We start from the raw sequence: 20,321 nt of genomic DNA, 5'->3' as shown, positions 1-20,321 counted from the left end.
ATATCTCRAATACTCCAGCTGCTTTTTCCTTTGCTGTTTCAATAACCTTTGTGTATTTCCGTATGTACAGACATTCATATATCTTCCATTTAATGAGTAATTACCCAGACTACACATACTGATCTCCCTTGATGTTTTTGAGTAACTTCTGTGTATTCTTGCCGCTCTTTGTTAAATCTTCTSTCCCTTTTTAATGCATCTTTCTGGTATTTCAATTTGCAGAATGAATGTGTTGTCCTACTAGTGGCTGTAAAATTTAGTATAAAATGGTGAATACTTGCAAGGGCCTAATTGTGTGAATCTGTTCCAAAGCTCCCGCTAGTGCAACGTATGTGTGTGTGCACAGACACGTTTTCTAATCCCCAGGATGAGCCAGGAGACTTAGCACTGCTCTTTATACTATTTGCCGGCTGACTTTTCAGTGAAGTTCAAGGTCTTTTTCCTTGTAGGAGAGTCCTAAATGCCCTTGGTACCATACGGTTCAAAGACATCCTTAAGCAGTTGATTTTGGTCCTGAGTACCTGTTAAGTGTTTAAAGGTTGCGGCTAAAGGCAGTTTCAGATGGGARATTTTCAAGTCGCAAGTTTTGCAGGGATTTTTTTTTTCCTGACAGAAATGTACGTCAACTGGGACTGTTGGCCTGGCAATATTCAGAAATATTTTTAAATGCACTATTGTCCAGATTTTTGCGGATTTCCTCCAGACTTTTCCTTTGGTATCATTCAGCAAACTTGGAARAGTATTTTTTCTATCTCTTTTTAAAGACTGTGTTGCTTTTGGAGGAKAGTAAAGGGTTTTTTGTCCCTGTAGAGGAAATTGTTTTGCCAGAACCTGAGCTGTGTAAAGTGTGCCCAAGTTTTGGTAATATGAGTCATGCCATGAGTGATGATGTCTGCAATTAAAAAAGTTATTTTGGGGACATMTGGAAAACTAAAGAGTTGTTTGTTGGTAGAAAGATCAGGATAGAAGAGCATCTACAGTGGGACGTAGGCTTTGCTTCCTCACCATATCATGCCAAACTTAAGCATGCGTAATATGCATAATATACTTTTATTGTATGTTGTACCTGAGTATTAGAAAAAACAGTAAACACTATGATTATCCTGTTTTGGGGTGATAGTTCCCTTTCATCATTTGAAAAGCTTGAGGTGTAGAGGGGTTGTGTTTCTTGTTTACTTCCACACAGTGAGACGGCAGAAGATTCAGACATCAAACTTCCTCCTGTTCCTTAGTGTTAATCCAATGATGCATTAATAACTGTTCTGTACTTGTAGGAAATCTGTCCAGTCTAAGTCGTCTTGGCCTAAGGTACAACAGGCTGTCGGCAATTCCCAAGTCCTTAGCAAAATGCAGTGAACTCGATGAACTGAACCTGGAGAACAACAACATTTCTACTTTACCAGAGGTGAGTTGCAGGGAGTTGATGTGGGAGGGAATGTTGTTTTTCRTCTCGTAAGGAATCTCGCAGTTTTGCAGAGGGGTTGGACCATGTAAAAGTATTTCGTCTTGCATCACAACTCTGAGGAATACTCTTCATTTTAATCTACATGTGTGTAATATGAGATAGTGCAATTCTGTAGATATTAGGTATATCTAACCAGCTAGTAGAGAGGAGCCTATGTCTTTCAACTTGTGGTGAATTGAGAACAGTGCATGTTAATGCATTCATTTTCCTGAATCTCTCATGACAGCCTATAACAGGGAGTCCAGGTTCCCATTGTTCAAGCTGGACAAGAGGCTGTCAGTGCTGCTGCTTCATGCAGGTGGAAGAAGTAGAAAAATAAAAATGAAGGAGGGGGATCTTTTTCCCCTTCTAACTGAGGCAAGAATGACCTTTAAAGACTGGACAAAGTCTGTCGTAGCTACTTGGCCTTAGCATTCTAATTTTAATGTGAAAAAGACTATGCTGTTGACACCAATGTGGCATTGTCTAGCAATTCATTGACACATCGTCCATCAGTTATGGGAAAAAAAAATTCAGGTAATTTTTATGTTTCCAAGTGACTCTGTGAGGATCAGGGGAGAAGGAGGAAGAGAAGCAGTTCTCTCACTTTTCCTCTTTTTGTAGTTGCTGCACTTGATTGTCATATTCTCTTCTCTTTTGCTTCAAGCTCAGTTTAGGAGCAAAGAAAATAGCAATAGTTAGAAGTTTTGGAGCCACCTTTTGAGTCTATGGAAGTAACACATTGCCTGAACTGAGTGCTTTGTTGTTAGATCTGAGGTGGACAGACAGAAAGTCCTAGTCACTGGTGCATCTTTACCTTTCTCCATACTCCTCAGCTAGAATTCTCCAAAATGTGCCCCTGTAGTCTCCAATTTCACATTGCTGGGGAGCCGGAGTAGTTGGTTACAGAGCATTAAAAAAAAAAAAAACAAAAAACAAAAAACTGTTTAGATATCTGCAGACTTTGAAAATATTTAGACTGCTGGATTATACTTTCTTTTTTTTGTTTTGTTTGTTTTTTTGCAGTTTCTTGAGACTGCTTGGTGCTAAACATATAGAGAAAAATCTTTTCACTGTATTTTTAAGCTTTCCTAACCTGTTCAAAACAAGAGTTGTGTATATATTACTAATATTAAATATTTAAAATGTATGTAACAGGGAATATAGGAAACTATGCATAGAGGGGGGAAAAAAACCTATATGCATCTGGAGTTAGGCAAAGCATTCATAGCAACCAAGTGCAGTCACTACTTTCCTTCAGATAAATTACTCAACAGGAATGATAGCCTGAAAACATAGAATTTAATAAATGTTCAGGTAAAACTGTCATTTAAGAAAAAAGTATTGAGTGAAAGCTACCAGGCTGCTTTTAAGGCGAGAGCTAAACTCGCCCACCCCACCGAGACATATTATAAAAGCAACTAGGGTGTAATTACAAATGGATACTGTGAGAGGTGATTACTTGCTCTGAAATATGTTCAGTCATAATACAAAACTCCTTGAGATTGTGCTGCCTTCTGCATATATATTTGCCAACAATATGTTAACACTTAAGCTGCTACTTTGCAGCAGTGTATAATTTAGTAGTGCAATCTGTCTAAAAGGAAACATTCTTTGCCATGATACAAAGAAGTACGTTTGCAGAAGAAACTTCTGAATTTCAAAACATAGCTGAAGCTGCTGACAATGCCTAATAAATATTTCATCTTAGAAGGATGGGCTGGGAGAAGGCAGCACTGCCGCAGTTTTCACAGATACCAAGAGCACTGCTCTCTTTGCACTGCCACTGTTCCATTTCCTCCCTTCAAATGTGTGTGTTTGATTACTCTAGGCTATTAGAGTGTATTAGCTAACATATTTTTCATATTTTTGTATGGATGCAAACTTCAAAAATGAGTTTTAGAAATGCCAAGATCCATTTGAAGCAATAGAGTGTGTTTGTAGCAGAGCTCAGAGACTGCCTAACTCTAGGAAGAAGAGTATCAGTTAAATAAAGAATAGCTAGAAGCAGGATTTCGTAATCAAAGATTTACTAGCTAACGATTAGATTTTAATGACTAGTACTGATTTAAAGATCTATTGTTTGATCCTTAGGGGGAAAATTGCTTCACTAGTATTTGTTGAGATGCCCCAAGAATTTTATTTCAATTCTTTGAAGTTTTAGCCATGACATGTAGTAGACAAGTCCCTACTTAATCCATTTTGTTTATGGTAATGTTAATAAACTATTTAGAAAAGGGAAAGTAACCAAAACTTTCCTGGTAAAAGCCTCAAAACCATGTTCTTAAAGTTTTTAAGGTGAATATAGCACTAAAATTGCAACCCAGGCATACTGACATTAAGAAWACAGTTGGAATCATTATCTTGTTACTGCTCTTTTGTGATTGCAGATGTTGCATTATTTATGGCATGTAATGCCATGCATAAATCTCTAATTTCTGTAATACTTAAGCAAATAGGGCTGAATTCTAGTTGGCATCGTGATAAGCAAAGGTGATGCTTCAGCAGTAATTTAGCTCTCATTATTCATCTCCATAGTTCCAGCAAAACTTGCTTGGCACATAACCGACAGATAAACTGAGATCCATGCTGCTGAGATTTTATAAGCTAATAAGATTAGGAAGAAGAATAGAATGAGACTGTGGATTCAACAAATAATGATATCTTGTTTAACTCCAGGATCGTTGCTTTTCGTTTCTTGGGRGGGGGGGGAAGGTGGAGTAATATCACTTAGGAGTATGTTTGAAAACAGAAAAAAAGCTGGAATTTCTGAAACCGTCACTGAATAACCCTTCTGAACCCTCCCGTTCTTTCACTTTGCCCTGCCCAGTTGCTTGAAACAGTTATGGCCAAAAGGAAACTTCTCATTCGCAATATAGGGTTTTTTTGAATTATTATTGTTAAATTAACAAAGATTTGTGCTGGAAGTATCAAACACACATTTGAAAAAACMGTGCATGCCCTTGATGCTTACTTGAGCCCCAGTCTCACCTGTGAGCAGACACCGATATTAAATGAACTGCAGTTCAGCAGCGCTGGCCACACTTCTTTTAAAACTGGTGTTGGTACTTGGGCGACTGGGCCTGCCAGGGACGAACGGTCTTCAGCGCCGCCCAGGATGCAGCACGTGTTACGTGAAATTCCTTTTAGAGGAGAAAAGGGTTACAAAACCTCCTAGGACTGTGCTTTTAAATGTGATGTGTTTGCTTTCTCATATCTGCCAACATATAAGGAGAAAGGGAGAAATAGCATAAAGTCTAATGATTATGAGGGCGAGATTGTTGCTAATAGGACTTTTATCAAATGTAACTCTGGTTTATGTGCTACAACAGTTTGTATTTAGGGGATGGACTTGGGGGGGGGGCATTTCTAATTAGACCCATGTGGGAAAGGATATGGGTTCAAATAAACCTGTCCTAAGTTCCTGGGTGGTTTTCTTCTCTCTGCAGGGTCTTTTATCCAGTCTTGTCAAATTGACTAGTTTAACACTGGCCAGGAACTGCTTCCAGTCCTATCCTGTGGGTGGCCCGTCCCAGTTCTCCACAATCTACTCTCTCAATATGGAGCACAACCGCATCAATAAAATCCCCTTTGGAATTTTCTCTAGAGCTAAAGTTTTAAGTAAGCTGAACATGAAGGTGAGGCACAGACGCTACTGTTTGTAAAATCAATGAGGAGCAGTTTCTTCTTCCATGAATTCCGGAAATCTTAATTATATAAGGAATAAATTTATGACACTGAGATGGACACTGCTGCTGTCAGATACAGAAGCAATTCTGTATGAGTTTTGAGAAGTACTGTTGAAATGTTGATTTGTCTCTATTTTTGTTAATTCAGCTTTTGACACATTTTGCTTRCGTTTGAACAATGAAAGCAACGTAGCTGGTTGCAGAGTTCTCTAATATTCAAATGAGTCACAAGTGTGCAGAAAGTGGCTTATTTCTTTCTCTCCTCTACTCTTGTGGTTTAGATTAAAAATAAAATTATGTAAAATATCTGGTAGGGTTTTTTTGGACATACTCCTTCAAAATCTTAAGTTTGGAGACTTTTGGTGGTAGTTGCAGAGCACACAGAAAGAGGACCTTGGAGTGTGTGCCACATGGAGTGAAGAGCTAGGGAAAAGCAAGGATGTTCTTCTCTGAATGTGTTTGTTTTAAGTTCTGGTAAACGCAAGTACAGATGATAAAACCTGTTTCAGCAGTAGCCAAGCTCAGCTACTATTTTTGAATGTTTTTGGCACAAATGTGTTCTTATTTTGCATTATGATTGTTGTTATTATTTAGCATATACTTGTCTGTTATTCTACATGTTTACCAGTTGTTTGAATAACCTATTTTTTTTAGAGTTTATGGTGTTTGGTCTAAATCAAATTTCACAGCAACATTTTGAACAGTAAGATGTTCAGATTCATTTCAGATGTGTTTACTCTGAGCCATTAAGGTATATTTACTGGTTGCTTTGGGGGATTTTTGTTTTCTAAACCACGTGTACCTGTTGTTTTCAGACCTGAGCTATGAAGCATTGCTGGCTGTTCCCTGTGTCCCAGCTCAGCCAAGCAGCCAGAACCTTGAGTAATGTCTTTGATGCTTATGTTGTTTTGTAACTGTACATGACCTTTTTATTACTGGTTGGGAACAAAGGAGTTGGAGTTCTTTTGTTTTGTTTTTTATAGCAAACTTCATATGTTTTTAGGATTCTAGCATTACTGATAGCACCTGTGCAAGTTATGGTGAATTTTAAGTTCATTTTTTTGCCTCTGTTGTATTCAACACAGAAAAGACAAAAATATTGTTTTAACTRTTGGGACATCTGAAATCTTGAGAATTATGTACCTCTAATTATTCCACTTCAGTTCAATTAGTAACACAGAGTTGATTCTGTAACTCTAGATTGCTCATTCTGTTTTGAGGAATTTGAAAAATATTTGGCCAATTATAAACATTTATTTAATTTTATTTAATATTATTTAATTATCTCCACCTTTATTATCAATTATTTTATAAGCAGTTTGTTTAATCCCTCAAATACCTTGTTGACCTCTTGTAAATGCAAGCCCTAAATGTTCGATGTGTTAAATCACAGGACAATCAGCTGACCTCACTGCCCTTGGACTTCGGGACTTGGACTAGTATGGTAGAACTGAACCTAGCTACTAACCAGCTCACAAAAATCCCTGAGGATGTATCTGGGCTTGTTTCTCTTGAGGTGAGAAGAGTATAAATGAAGGGCTGACTAGGTGAATCCATGCAAATAGGCATTTTCTACTTCAGGTTTAATTCATGGTGTTTTGGGTCATCTTGGGAAGAATGTCAAATGAATACAAATATGTATGCTATTTAAATATATGCTTATGAGTGTGTTGAATAGCTTTTTGGATGTTGTTCTTTAGCCTTCTGATGTGTATCTSTGCACAAAGGGTTAAGTGTGTGTGTGTGTGTAGTTATGTGTGTGTGTGTATATATCTATATTTAACTAAGTAGACAGAAAATCTTCTCAACAGAAAATGAGTGTTGCAACTGAAATTCAAACTGACTTTGGGGCCCAGAGAGACTGGCATGTAAATGAAGGGGATCAAAAAAATGTAACGAAATGGCGTACAGCGGAGCTGGCTTGACTGTAGCGCTGTGAACCTTGTAGGCAGCCGTGCGGGGAATCAGCTGGACCCTCGAGGGGGAAGAACCCTGTAGGTGGAAACCGTGAACTAATCCTGTCTCGTCCCCTAGTCCTGTTTCCTGAGGCAGCATCAGGAGAGACAGTCCGGGACGTACAGATAGAGGTGCTTTTTTGGACAACTCTGACATACTGTTAAAGGGATTTTATAGCCTCTGTGAGTCACTGGGAAAAATCTGTTGAAGTGCAATAGCAAATGGCATGTTTGAAATTGCAAGTTTCCAGTATGACTACTGCTCTGAATAACTAATAATTTCCTATAGTTTGRTGCAAAAATGATATGGCAGATTAATAGCTATTTATTAGCCCAGTTTTCTTTAAGGCTCTTGTTGGTTTGATTGGGAAGCTAGTAACCTCTGACACCTGGAGCTGGTGGGTGTCCTGCAGGCTGCTTGGATTAGAGCTGCACAGAGCGCAAGCCCCTGAGCGCTGTTTTTCTCTGTAATTAAAGAATCAAATACAAAGCTGGGTTTGGGCAGTGTTTACACAAAAGCCAAGGTTCCCACAGCAGCACTAAGTCAGCCGCATTGCGTATAGGTAGTATTTTCTGTTCCTGCCTTTGTTTCTTGATACGCGATTAGTGTTACTATTCTTATTGTTGTGTGTCTGTCTTAGAACATAAAGGAAGGCCRCCTTAATAGCGTTCGTGGTAGTGTTGAGTTTCTGGCTTTTATTCATTTTGATTTTTCGCTTTGATTTTAGACTGGCTTTCTATGCTGTCCCTGCCTTTCGTGTTTCCAGGCTAGATGAAGCTAGTTAGAGCCGGGGTTATCAGAATCGAGGCTCTCGCGAGCTTGGCTGGCTCGACGGGGAGTGGCGAGTGGCTCGGAGGAGTGTCTTTGCTGGCGCTCTTTCACATCCTTGGGTTTCAATGCGCCTTATTAAAAAACTAGATAACAACAGTGTTTAAGCAGTAATTACCTTACTACTCACTGGGTTGCTATGAGGCCTGATTATTTCTAAGGACTGGTTGAGCTTCTCTGGAGAAAAATGGTATACTAGTGTAAACCCGGCTATTTTATTCACTTGTGTCAAAATGAATAACTTTGTTAATTGACACTGCAAGTAAGGATACATTCCCTGAATCTAGGATGTTTATAATTCAACTTGGAAATGAGCAGAAACATGAGAGGATAGTACTCTAGTGGAGGCTACAGAGCGATAGGAGACCATTCTGGAAAGCCAGTGGATATCTGTGCAGTGTTCTGCTTAGGTGCTTTGCTCTGTAGGTTTATTTGCTGCTCCTTCAAACCAAGGGGACATATGGAGAGATTAGGATTTTCAAGGAGGATTTAGCAAGCACAGCAAAGAGATAGCTGTAAGGAAGGATAACAAAGTGATAGGGAAATCCAGGAAAAAATGTTTTTCTTTCTTCATTTGAAGAAATAAGGTGTTCTTTTGTTCTTTTGTTTTTGTTCCGCATTTATCATCACGTAAATTAGTGTTTGAAAGAATTCTATCATAAAGCTATGCTTTTGGATCACTAATTCAGACTGCTTTTTAGTAAAAATCATGTTAATCACTGATTTGATTTTCTTATCTTTTCAGTTTGCTTCAATAATTTGATTGTAGGCTAATCTTGCGCTTGATTACTTGAAAAATATAAAAAGATCCTGTCTTAATTCTTATTTAATTATTGTGTTACTGAAATTCTGTCTGTAATTTTTTTTTAAGGTTCTTATCTTGTCAAACAATCTTCTAAAGAAACTTCCTCATGGAATTGGAAATCTACGGAAACTCCGAGAGTTAGATCTAGAGGAAAACAAACTGGAATCCTTGCCAAATGAAATAGCTTACCTCAAGGATCTGCAGGTGAAACAATAATTGGCAGAGATAAACATCTTATGTCCTTTATTTACACTATGCTGATTTAATTATAGGCTAGTTTAATGAGGGAAACTATTCAGGACTGGAACCAAGAGTTAAGAATCTCACTCAGCTTCCTCCACGGTTTATCCCCACTAATTCTTCTACAGACTCATGAGCTGATTTTGAACAAACAAACTTTAAAGAGCCTAACCATGTTGTACCATGAGTTCAATACTACGGCAGGAGTAGCCTCTGATTTCAGTAATGTTCATAAAAGCTTTTATATTTTGGGTGGAAGACACTTGTTTTATGCACTTTTTTTCATGCACTACCCTCTTCTTAAGTTTGGTGATGCTTAATAGAGGTCTGAAATGTTGTAGAAGAGTAGAACATCTTTTGTTCAATTGCTGAAGGGTAGAATCCATCAATTATCAGCTGCAGATCTCATTATTTGCTGTTATGTGAAGTCAAAAGTTAAGCTAATTTTTAAAAATGTGTTTTTCCCTTAGAAATTGGTTCTGACTAATAATCAGTTGACCACCCTTCCGAGAGGTATTGGTCACCTTACCAATCTGACGCACCTTGGGCTTGGAGAGAATCTTCTCACACACCTTCCTGAAGAAATTGGTAAGAGTCTTTTTTCTGGTTTCATGCAGTGTGGCTGAGCCAAAGCAGTTCCTGACACAGAAGATAGGCATCTACTGGGCTTGCAATAGAGGCCACAAAATTCATGTGAAATTTCCAGAAATACACAACCTGACGTGAAACATGTGGCACAGGAACAGCGCTATAGTATGTCATCTTTATCATCTTGTTGAACTGTTATGAAATGAACGATCTAGCTTTTTTCAGTTCTTCATGCAAAAAGCTGCCAAACACGCATTAACTTGGAATGGCGAGAGTCCTTTTCTCTAAAAATTCTCCCACAAGACTGTGTATTATCAGTCACTTCATAAACATATTCTTGGAAAGAGCTCAGTGTAAGAAAGGAAATGCACTGGTCCTAGTCACTCTTAATTACATGGTGTAGTCAAAAACCTTGTGTAAGATATAGACAGCTGAAGGAAACGTTTTTGCTGATAGTCCTTCTGCACACACTGCCATTTGTAAAGCCTCATATTGTTTTTCACCTTGACGAAATAAGAAAAGGAAGTGAAGGGGAGGAGATCTGCAGAAGGAAAGAGATGAGTAAGATTCTTTCCATCTACTTGAGACATCCAGAATGAGCAGGATTCAGAGCACACAAAACTGAGAGGCCAAGCTTCTGAACAGTCAGTTGCAAGCACCTCCAGAGCATGATTCTGAGTACTTAAGTTACAGTGTCAAAGTGTCTAGAAGTTAGAGTTTTTTATAGAGGCAAAAAATGATGGGAGAACCTACGCAAAGCAAAATATGGTCAGAAACATAGCAATGTGCAGATGGGGGAGCTGGGACATGGTCTGTCTCTCCCAGCATCTCTAGTGAAGAACCATTACAGCTTCTGCTTATCGTGTAGGTGTTTCAGTGTGAGAAGGGCCTAAAACAATCTAAATATGGAGCTGTCCTTGTAATTTAGTTCACAAATTAGTGGAGAGAGCTCTTATGCTTTGTAAACTACCTGCAGAATTTAAATCAGTGAGTACCTTTGAAATATTGTAGTGTGTAATAATTGGTTATTAAAGCTGGTATTTTTAACAGATTACAGGTCAGTTGGCTATTCCAGAAACAAATGCTTCATCTAAAATTATCAGCCATCTCTCATTATTTCTTCTATATGGTTTCCATCTTGTTGGTCTTCCATGTCTTGAGCCCTGACTGCTCCTCTTTTTCTTGTGGAAGATTAAATAGTTTATTACGTTATAGGAGATGTCTATGATATATAAAAACTTGATGGGGAATGTTGTGAAGAAAGGACTTGCATGTTTGGAGTGTATTTCAAAGACAGGGATTTATTTTGATATGATGTGGAGGAACGGAAGACTTAAGGAGGAAATTACTCTGTTTTCAGCTTCTGGTTAATCTATGTTACAGTATCTGTAGTAAAGACAAATTGTAAAGTTTGAAATTGTGAGGAATTTTTTCACCCAGGTTTGTTCCGTTTAATAAATTCACTGCTGTGTAGAGTTCCCCCTTTCTTCCTGTGGCACATTATAGTTATAGGTCTTTAATATATAGGTTCTAATTACACAAAAAGTATGGTAGAGATATTTTTATATAGCAACTGTGTGGTATAAATATTGTCTAGGCCCTTCCAACTAGATAGATATTCAATGTGGCCTGCAATTGCAAAGGGCTAGACTGAATAATTGAGGTGTAATCCCTCTCAGTTCTGTTATTCTGTGTGGTCTCAGCTGTTATCTAAAGGAGATGTTGTAATGGACGTTTTTACAGAAGACTGAAACAAGTGTAGTTCCAAAAGTTGCTGTGCTTGAAAATAGAAGTTTAGATGAGTCACTGAATATAGATATAGTAAAAAAATCTCTAAGCAGAGCGGACTTAATCTTTCAAGTTTTAGAGCTTCAGTCTAAAAGTTGTAAGCTGTGTGAACCAAAAAGATTGTTTCTTTACATTATTTTATTTTAACCAGGTACACTGGAGAATCTGGAAGAACTGTATTTGAATGACAACCCCAATCTGCACAGCCTTCCCTTTGAGCTGGCTCTTTGCAGCAAACTGTCAATAATGAGTATTGAGAACTGCCCGCTCAGCCACCTTCCACCTCAGATTGTTGCGGGAGGACCCTCCTTCATCATCCAGTTCCTAAAAATGCAGGGACCATATCGTGCCATGGTCTGATGCTAATCGGATTGTCCAATACACTGTACAAAATACAAACTGCATTAATGTTGTAATTGTCTGTATATGTATATATAATATAATATGTGGTTATATTATATTATATATATATATAAATATATAAATAATATAAAAAGGCAAATTTAAGACTGCATTATGTGTTTCTGCTAATAGAGGAATCATAGCCATTTAGATTTTTTTTTTTTTATCTGTAAAAATGCTTGTCTAAGTTTTCTTTGCTGAATTGATGGAAGCTGTCTGAGTAATCTGGAAATACCAGTTCATTTAAAGCAATTGCCAATGAACTCAAAGTTTAAATTTAAGGGACAAAAATAGTTTTGCTTAGATTTACTTTCAGTTAAGAAAAATGTATAACCTTTATATAATGAACTTTTCTGTTATCCTCCCTCTCTTTTGTGTCAAAACCTAAAAGGGTCACATGTCCTGAGGTTGGGATTTTCTTTTAACTTATTTTGAGATTTGAAGCAAATGGTGTTTTTTATATTGTTTACAGTCAGAGTAAATCACTGGATTTTGTTTTATTTTGATTTGCTCTGTTTTAATCAATCATATCTACAATTTATATGCCTCTGCTGATGAAATTTTATCAACCGGTTCGTGTACTAAAACCATACTCATCAGAACAACTGGCAGGTGAAAAGGATGCAGTCAAAACAAAAGAAAAAGAAAGAAAAAAAGCTTGAATTCTTTTAAGTCTTGTTTCCCTGAGTTATCAGTTGCAGGCATAACATATCTGAACTGAGCCTTTTGCGGTTGGTCTTTTCTAGCACAAGTAAACCTTTTCAGATTGGTAAAAATGTTGAGTATTCTCAGTGAAGAGCAGTTTTCATTTTGTGAAGTAACAATTCCATGAGGTCTAACAGTACAGTTAAGTGGCAAGGAAATAATATATATGTACATTTTTATTACAATGTTGAGTCATAAACTACCACGGGCAATTTTAAGGATTCCTTATAGTCCTTGTACAATAAGTGAATGTGTCTTACTTTTAAACACTGCAATATATGTAAGTTTTAAGGTTGGTTAACAATGTACTATGGTTTTATATCTTGACTTGCCTTGTACCTCCTTCCATTATGGAACTTCTGTGTCCAAGCACAATATCTTCACACTGTGCTGTTTTGCTGCTGAACTAAATGCACTTTTCCCCACAGCTGGGGCACTTGCTTCAAAATATTCAGTTCAGTATCCTGAGTATTCTTTTTTTAACTTCATCCTATCTGTTTCAGTATTAAACCGATCTATTAAAAAAGAGGCACCTTTTTCATTTGTGCATAGATGTTGATAGCTCAAGAGAAACACTGTAAGTAGTAGACATTCAGTTTTACCTTGACTTTCTTGGTTGCTTAAAAGGCAGAAGATGCTTCAGGGAAACTTACACTATTGCTGCGCTTGTAGGGCCAGTTGACCTCTCTTAGGAGGACAGAAGCTGTAGAGGCGGTTGCATTCCACCCGTATACTGAAGAACTCTCCAGYTGATGCTCGTTGCAATTGCTGCTGGGGTAGTGTGGCTTGGAGGACTGTATCTTTTGAACAAAATCCAATCAACTGATGCCATGAGAAATCTATTTCGCCTGCAGAAGTTTGGGGAATAATATTTCTGGCTTTCAGGCATGCTTAATTATATGTATTGCCTTGATCTAGTTTTTTCCGGCATTGCAATCTGTTTTCCTTAACAAGGAGTAAGTTTAAATGGAAGGCAGGTGGAGATATAAAACTTTAGAGGGCTTAAACATGCTGTAAAACTATTGTAGATGTCACTGGATTTTACTAAGTAATGTCCTTCTCTTTCTCTCTCACACTGTCTCTTTTTTTTTTCCATCTACTGTAGCTTTCAGTTTAGACTTTAGTTTATAAAAGGCTAGTTTCTTACAGTTCTGCCTGAATTTAATCTTTCTCAGCATTAAGTTGTTAAAATATGAAGATGCTGAAATGTGTAATTTCAAGACTGTAATCTAACTTCTGAATTTACTGCTAAACCCGTACTTTGTGCCCTCAGGTTACCAGGGGAAACTGGTTTGGTTAATGGTTCCTTAAAGCAAAGGTGGCGACCCCTTGTGTTTTAAAGTATCTTGGTCTTGTTCCCTGTCTGCTCCTCAGTCCCATTTTTATGAGTTGACGGGATYAAAATTGTTAGTTTGTAAATATGTTGATTATTCACCTTGTTAAGGTACACGGTTAATGACTGTATGATTGGAGTTGACACTCTCTCACATAAATCCTTGTGGAGCAGAAGTTGGCTACCAAAGTAGTGCTCGATACACTTGCTTAAAAACAAAGTATTCTTTTCATTACACTTATAGGAATAAATAAAGCTATGTTTTAATTCATTATGATATTAAAAACAGGATATTTTTTCAAACTATCTTTGTGCTAGCATGGTTGTTGCAATGCCAGATACTCCTGAGCCCTGTTTTAGGAATCAATGTTATACATTTTGAGGTGAACACTTGCTTTTTTGGCGTCTCGAGAGATTTGAGTAAAAGCAGTGTGAGAGAAGTTCTGCTACAGGAAAAATTGAATCAGAGAAAGAAATTGAAAAGTTCTTCTTTAAAATTAGCCTGAAGTTTAAGTGTTAAATATGTGTCATGGATTGGGAATAGGTGCATTTAAATCCATATATATACATATCTGGATTTATATCCAGATCCATACAAATCCAGCTTCTGACAGCTTGATTGTTCAAAACAGTTTTACATCCTGACRTAACAGACTTCTGCATTTCCCAGGATGCTGAATTATTAACTGGTGTGGTTTCTAGGCTGTATTTAATGCCTGATGACATTCACTTGGACATATGCTGGTTTATACACATTTAAGAATTTGGTTTGGCGTACTCAATTAAAATATGAATGGAAGGAACTTCATCCTGACCAGAGTGAGTATGTGGATGTATATGTGTATAAAAACATACATACATACATATATATATGTATGTATGAAATCATAGACAAGGTGGAGAAATTAAATTTTTAGGATGTCTTTGATAAACAGGGTGGATAAACAGGTGATTCCCAGAAACTTGTATTAAAAATGTTATGACCCCCTTGCTGAACTGTTGTCTTTCAAATRTCCCTTCTAAATTACTTTGAAGTGTGACAGTCTTTAGTTTGGGTGAAAAATCATGACCTTTATGGCTTTCCCATAGACAAAATATTATCAGTTTGGTATGTGTCTGTGCTTGTGTACATATGAGTATATACACATATATGTATATGTGCATATACACATGCTGTATAAAGACACTATCCAGAATCATGCCATGATTTAACAGAAGCTAAATTACTGTACTGAGGACTAAATAGTACTATGAGAATCTGATCAGGTATAAAGCAGATTAGGGATTTAYTAAATAATGAAAAGAAGGAATAATTGCCAATGTGACTCAGATTTTGATCACATATTACATTTAAATCTGCTAAATTAGAAAGTTGGTTGCTAATTCTTGGCTGCAAAAATGTTTTCTTTTAGTATAAATAGTATAAAACTATTGAAGTTCTGTTTCTGGGCTACTTAACTTCCTAAACAAAATCGTCTGTAATATAAATGCAGTGGAAATACTGCATGCAAAGTTGGGTCACACGGCTATGTAATCGGCACTCTTTTGTCAGATGCTGTTGGAAACTTTTAAATTCATACTCCCTTTTTAGAACGAGTTTTGTGTTGTAGAATACTTGCTTCAGTGCCTCTCTTGGATTTAGGTTTTCTCTGCAGTTTGTCCATCTTTTGCTAATGTTGTGTGAGAAAGTGCATGTTCAGACTTTTTGAAGGTTGTGTTTGCCCATGTACATGATTTAGTAAAACATTACTCAAACTGTCTAACTGGTTAGCACTTAAACCCATTCTGTCACCTGAAATTCAAGTACCATCTTTAATCCTGGGAGTTTCAAAGATACCTTTTATTTAAAAATTAGAAAACTTTATCAGAGGTTATTTGTCCTTTTTTTTTTTTTTTTTTAATTTCTGAATCAGTACAAACTCGTATCGGGGAGGATTTGTCTTCATATCTTGATGCAGCTAAGTATTTTTGTACAGTCAATATCACACCTCAGTTGTATCAAATCGGCATGCCAGAATTGCTTTTAATTAGATGCGCAGTTGGCAGTAATTTGCACAACACACAAACTCAAGGCACAGTAAAGATAATTACAAACAAATGATAATATCTACAAATGGTATCCAACAGTTTTTGTTTTTATGCTAGCAAAGATCAGAAAATTATGTTTATTATTCTGATGTTTAGGTCTTAACCAGGACTGCACAGGAATTTGCTGTGGAAAAATACAAGACCACACTAATTTTGTGGTTAAAAGCTAAACAAGAGTGTAAACAGTCTACAAAAATGTACTTTTAATCTGAATTATTGTAATGTTGATTGTTATGTCTATATAAAAGATTGCCTTGCTTTTTTATAAGAGTCATTCTGTATCAATGCATTCATTATAAATAGTATATTTGTAAATGAGCTGCCACTGAGTCTTTTGAAAGTTTTCTAGTGTTTCTAGTCTAACTTAACCTGGGTGTAAGTCATACTCATTCAGTGTCCCAAATTACTGAGAACTGCTTTCTCATGATATACTCTGCACTCTTTAAAAGATGTATTTTCAAGTAAAATACAAATTTTCATGTATAGCAATTACAGGGAACTTCAAAAGTTGCATGACAGTAACTGCTTTATGCATAAAAGACATGTAAATTGCTCACCTTTATAAAGCAAATGTTGGTAAAATCTTTTACTTTCATTTTGTTATAGTACAGTAAGGCATAAAGTAAAAGAAAATAGAATAATCTTTCTCTTTGAAAAGGAAAATTAATCTTGAAGATGGCTTTTAGTGCAAAATGCTTTTCAGCAACAACACCACCACCAACAACAAAATGAAATAGGTATGGAATTGCAGTGCCTCAGCGACAGTCACCTGTATTATTTAATCTTCTGGTTTAATAAAAGATAGTATTTCCAAGCTGACATTTCATAACTGTAAAAGGTTATCTTTTAACTCTGCAAAACTCATTACAATAGACACTGCTTCCAGAAGGTCATGCTTACATCATGTTCTACAAGCAAAAAAAATGCTTGTGTCCTGTGAAATCAGAATAGAAAGGCTTCAGGAGCTCAGATGTGATGGTGACGAGGAGGGCACCAGTGTCAAAATACTTGCGATGGTGCTTGTCTTTGAAATAGGGGACCAGATTCGCAGAGTGTGCAGCAGTCGTTATCGCGATGATCTGAACGTCTGTCCGCGTACACTCATGTCGGATCTTTGCTGATTAAAATCAGCAGAGGGTCTGGTCACGCTGCTGAAGAGTCTGTCTCTGAGCTGAGCATCAGTCCCTGTTACTGTGAGAGATCTAGCGATCTGAACGCAGCCTAAGGGATGCTTCAGGCTCCTCGTGAGAGCGGCTGCCCTGTCCTGCACCGCGCGGCRCCAGGCCATGTGCCAGCCACCTCCYGTCTGACAGCGCTGGATAGCGGGTGTGTAAGGAAAGTGAGAGGGACGTGCATAGATGGATACTTCCTCTGGCATACTTCTCCCAGAGCTCGCCAACTAGGATTCGAAGGATTTCCTAAGAGGGAAGTAGCGTCTGCATCATGGCACGTAGTAGCCCTTGCTAGGTTAGGCAAATTCACAGAAGAAAGTGCTTTTTTTTTTTTTTTAATCTATTGGTATACCTGGCCTCCACAACATCCTGTGTCTAGTAATTCCACAATATAATTACGTGCTGGATTAGAAAGTACTTCCTTTGTGTTTGCTTCAACCCGCAACACCTTATTTCATTTGGTGAACCCTAGTTCTTACATTCTGAGAAACTTATGAACACTTATTTTCCRGTTCATCTGTTCTTGAATTTATTTATTTATTCATTCATTCATTTATTTATAAATGATTCAACTTAAAATCTGGGGAGTGTCTTTTCTCCGGGCCATAGTTGTAGTTATTTCGCTTCTCTTCAGACAGAAGCTCTTCCATTCTGTGATAATCCTTGTAGCCTTCCTCTGCTGTTTTCTAGTCCCATCTCTTAATTTGTTTTCATTCTTTATGGCCTTTGGCAAGTTATTTTGTTCTTTGCATACTTCCTCTAGTTTGTGAGGTAAAAGTACAGCTCTTTTATGAAAATTAAAGTTGAGTGGGTGATGAAGTTTAGTGCTAAATTCCAATGAGGAAATAATTCCACTGTAAAATGATCAAATTGGGGTTTATATCTCAGATGCAAGCCACCCACTACAATCATAAATTGTTTCCTCTGATTAGCTATAATACTGTGACTTYCATTGTCTCTTGCAAGTAGGTTTGAGAGACCAAAATTAAAGTTAAACTTCATATAAATATACTGATTTATATGATGCCAACACTTAAAATACTCTATTCATAGTAGTAAAATACTTTTCTTTTTCTATACATCGGGTTAAGGGTCCAWAGTGCTGGAGGAAGTGACTTCTGAAGATTCAAGTTGGCCTTTTTAAACTGTCAAAGCTCGACAGTTTCTGAAAGTATTGAGAGATCACTAGTGTTGCAGTTTATTTATTTTTTTTAATTTGGAGATTGACAGTGCRCTGGTCGAGTTTCATTTTCCTCCTCGGAGCCTCTGCAGAATAGCTCTGTATGTAAGAAATTCCCGTGGTAAAAACATCCCCCCCCCCGTAATGCACTCGCGATAATCAATGCGAGCCAGGCAGCGCTCAGCAGCCACTGAGACCGAGACCGGGGCGAACTCGCCAGTCGTGACCGCTTTCTATTCAAAGGACGGAGCAAACATCCACCGATGAGCCTGGCCTCAGAAGAGCAACACAGTTTGTCTCTGAGCGGGAAATGAAGAAAATATCAGTTTCTGGCATCCAGTGTCCTAACCACTGTAGTAAGGCCTGTAAAAATGTCCAGGTGGGGTCGTGGGTGACTCTGGTGAGACAAAAGGATTGCATTTGTATAACTAATCAGGCATAAAGTGCTTTCAATCAGGTATAAAGTGCTTTGGGGTGGTTAGTCTCACRAGAGGGCTGTCCTGTGCCACCAATTTCCACCGGTGGAAGCTACTGATTTAGGTACCTAGTGTATGCTGAAATGCTTAGCGGCCAAATACTGTCAAAAGTCTGGGCCCCAAGGAGCTTTTTAGATTACAGCTAGTCCTCTGAATTGYATGCGGTGGCAAATGGCAACCCATGTCAGGAAAAAAAGGTGTTAAAGGGCTGGAGATGGTTAGCTCTGATACAGGTAGAAGAGGTTGAGTGCCCTGAAAGCTAATTTGTTTTGGTTTCGAAAGCCATCTCAGTTAGTCAAATAAAATATATCATCTCTTCATACAAGCCTTGCCTCGCTTAGGATTGTAGAGCGGGAGATAATTAGATTGCCAGGATCAAATGATGAGGTTTTAGAGGAGGAGCCATCTGGAGTATCTGAGTGAGCAGCTGGCAGCCTGGGCTGCACAGTTAATTAGCTGACTGTATGCCTCGCAACTCTTTTTTCCAGTGAAAAACCTTTTAAGAGTCTTTAGAGATCAATCTACCCCACTGCCTCTGAGTAAGATGCTATCTGCAAAATTGCGCACAAGTGTTCCCTTTTAAAAGCTCTTTTCACAGCATCATCTTTTTCTTTCTATTGGTGTAACATTTTGATGTCAAAACTCAATAACGAATCCTTAATTTGCTGCGTGCTCRCAAGTTACTTCACTTGGCCTAGTGGTTGGCTTTCTTTTCATCCTGCCTTATTACAATTGTGCTGCCTGAAGTGCTTCCCAAACTTCATGTGAACAATTTTAATGGAAACGTATTCTTTCCATGGAAATCGTAAAACGTTGTTTGAAAACAGCCATGGTAAGAATAGCACAGTAAAACTCTCCTCTCTGTTTCTCTATATGACCCCAGGGTTTTGGACGTCTTTTAGCTCTTCTTGTCCTTGCCTAGTATGTTACCTGAGTGGGAAGTTACAACTGAGAAGTCTGAACCCTCTCTCCCTGCCAGCATGGCAAAGAGCAAGGAGTCAGTCAGGAGCTGATGGTTAGTGAGGCTGCTCTGATTTCAGGCTCGTTCGTCGTCTCTAGGCACCGCGCTACTTCTGGGGCCCTTCCTGCCTCTCGAGAAGCCGTACCACGGAGCACGGCACGGTACGGGCGTGGGAGACGAGGAGGGACTCCCAGCAGAGACAGGCCGTCGGAGGTTTGCCCGGAAGCGGTGAAAGGGACTGGAGGAAATTCCCTGAAAGTCACTTGAGCAAAGTGGTAAGTGGGTCCCCAGCGGCCAGCGTTTCCTGGTTTGCGCCTTCGATAGCTCACAGCCGAGCTTCGTGGCAACGTCAGGCTCCAGGGATAGCCTGTCGGGCAGAATACGCTGGAGCCACCGTTCCTGGGCCTGTGGCTCCACCGGATGGATGGGCCTGGAGCCGGGCCACCGCTTCTTGTGAAGAAGCTTTTGAAATTTGAGGGAGGCTGGTGTTGCACTAAAATAGAACCATATGTGGAAGCAGCAGAATCTGCCGTGGAAAGGAGGGGCTTTTCCAGCACTGCCTGGTTTTCTTGCAAGCTCCTTCCATGTGACTTCTGATCTCATTCTCCACTTGCCTCCTACCTCCCATCTCTCCTACTTCAGGTTTCCCTCTTTCTGCAAAAAGCC

The 20,321-nt window shown here is 38.3% G+C and overlaps 1 protein-coding gene across 5 annotated transcripts in view; it reads left to right on the top strand.

Moving 5' to 3' along the window:
- SHOC2 (SHOC2, leucine rich repeat scaffold protein) overlaps positions 1-16,184 on the top strand; it is a 73,675-nt gene extending 57,491 nt beyond the window's left edge. For 4 of the 5 annotated variants that reach the window (XM_026069591.1, XM_026069592.1, XM_026069593.1 and 1 more), the window contains 6 exons: positions 1,275-1,405; positions 4,894-5,082; positions 6,527-6,649; positions 8,789-8,926; positions 9,433-9,550; positions 11,490-16,184. In XM_026069591.1, coding sequence (XP_025925376.1) covers positions 1,275-1,405; positions 4,894-5,082; positions 6,527-6,649; positions 8,789-8,926; positions 9,433-9,550; positions 11,490-11,698 — 908 coding nt within the window. In that variant the 3' untranslated portion in view covers positions 11,699-16,184. The remainder of the gene's footprint in view (positions 1-1,274; positions 1,406-4,893; positions 5,083-6,526; positions 6,650-8,788; positions 8,927-9,432; positions 9,551-11,489) is intronic. The other variant, XM_026069595.1, reaches the window with a different exon arrangement.
- Positions 16,185-20,321: the final 4,137 nt, after the last annotated feature.

This window comes from Apteryx rowi, unplaced genomic scaffold (assembly GCF_003343035.1).
Source record: "Apteryx rowi isolate R43461 unplaced genomic scaffold, aptRow1 scaffold_3, whole genome shotgun sequence".
Classification (NCBI taxonomy): domain Eukaryota; kingdom Metazoa; phylum Chordata; class Aves; order Apterygiformes; family Apterygidae; genus Apteryx; species Apteryx rowi.
This window is presented reverse-complemented; position numbering and strand designations above follow the sequence as displayed.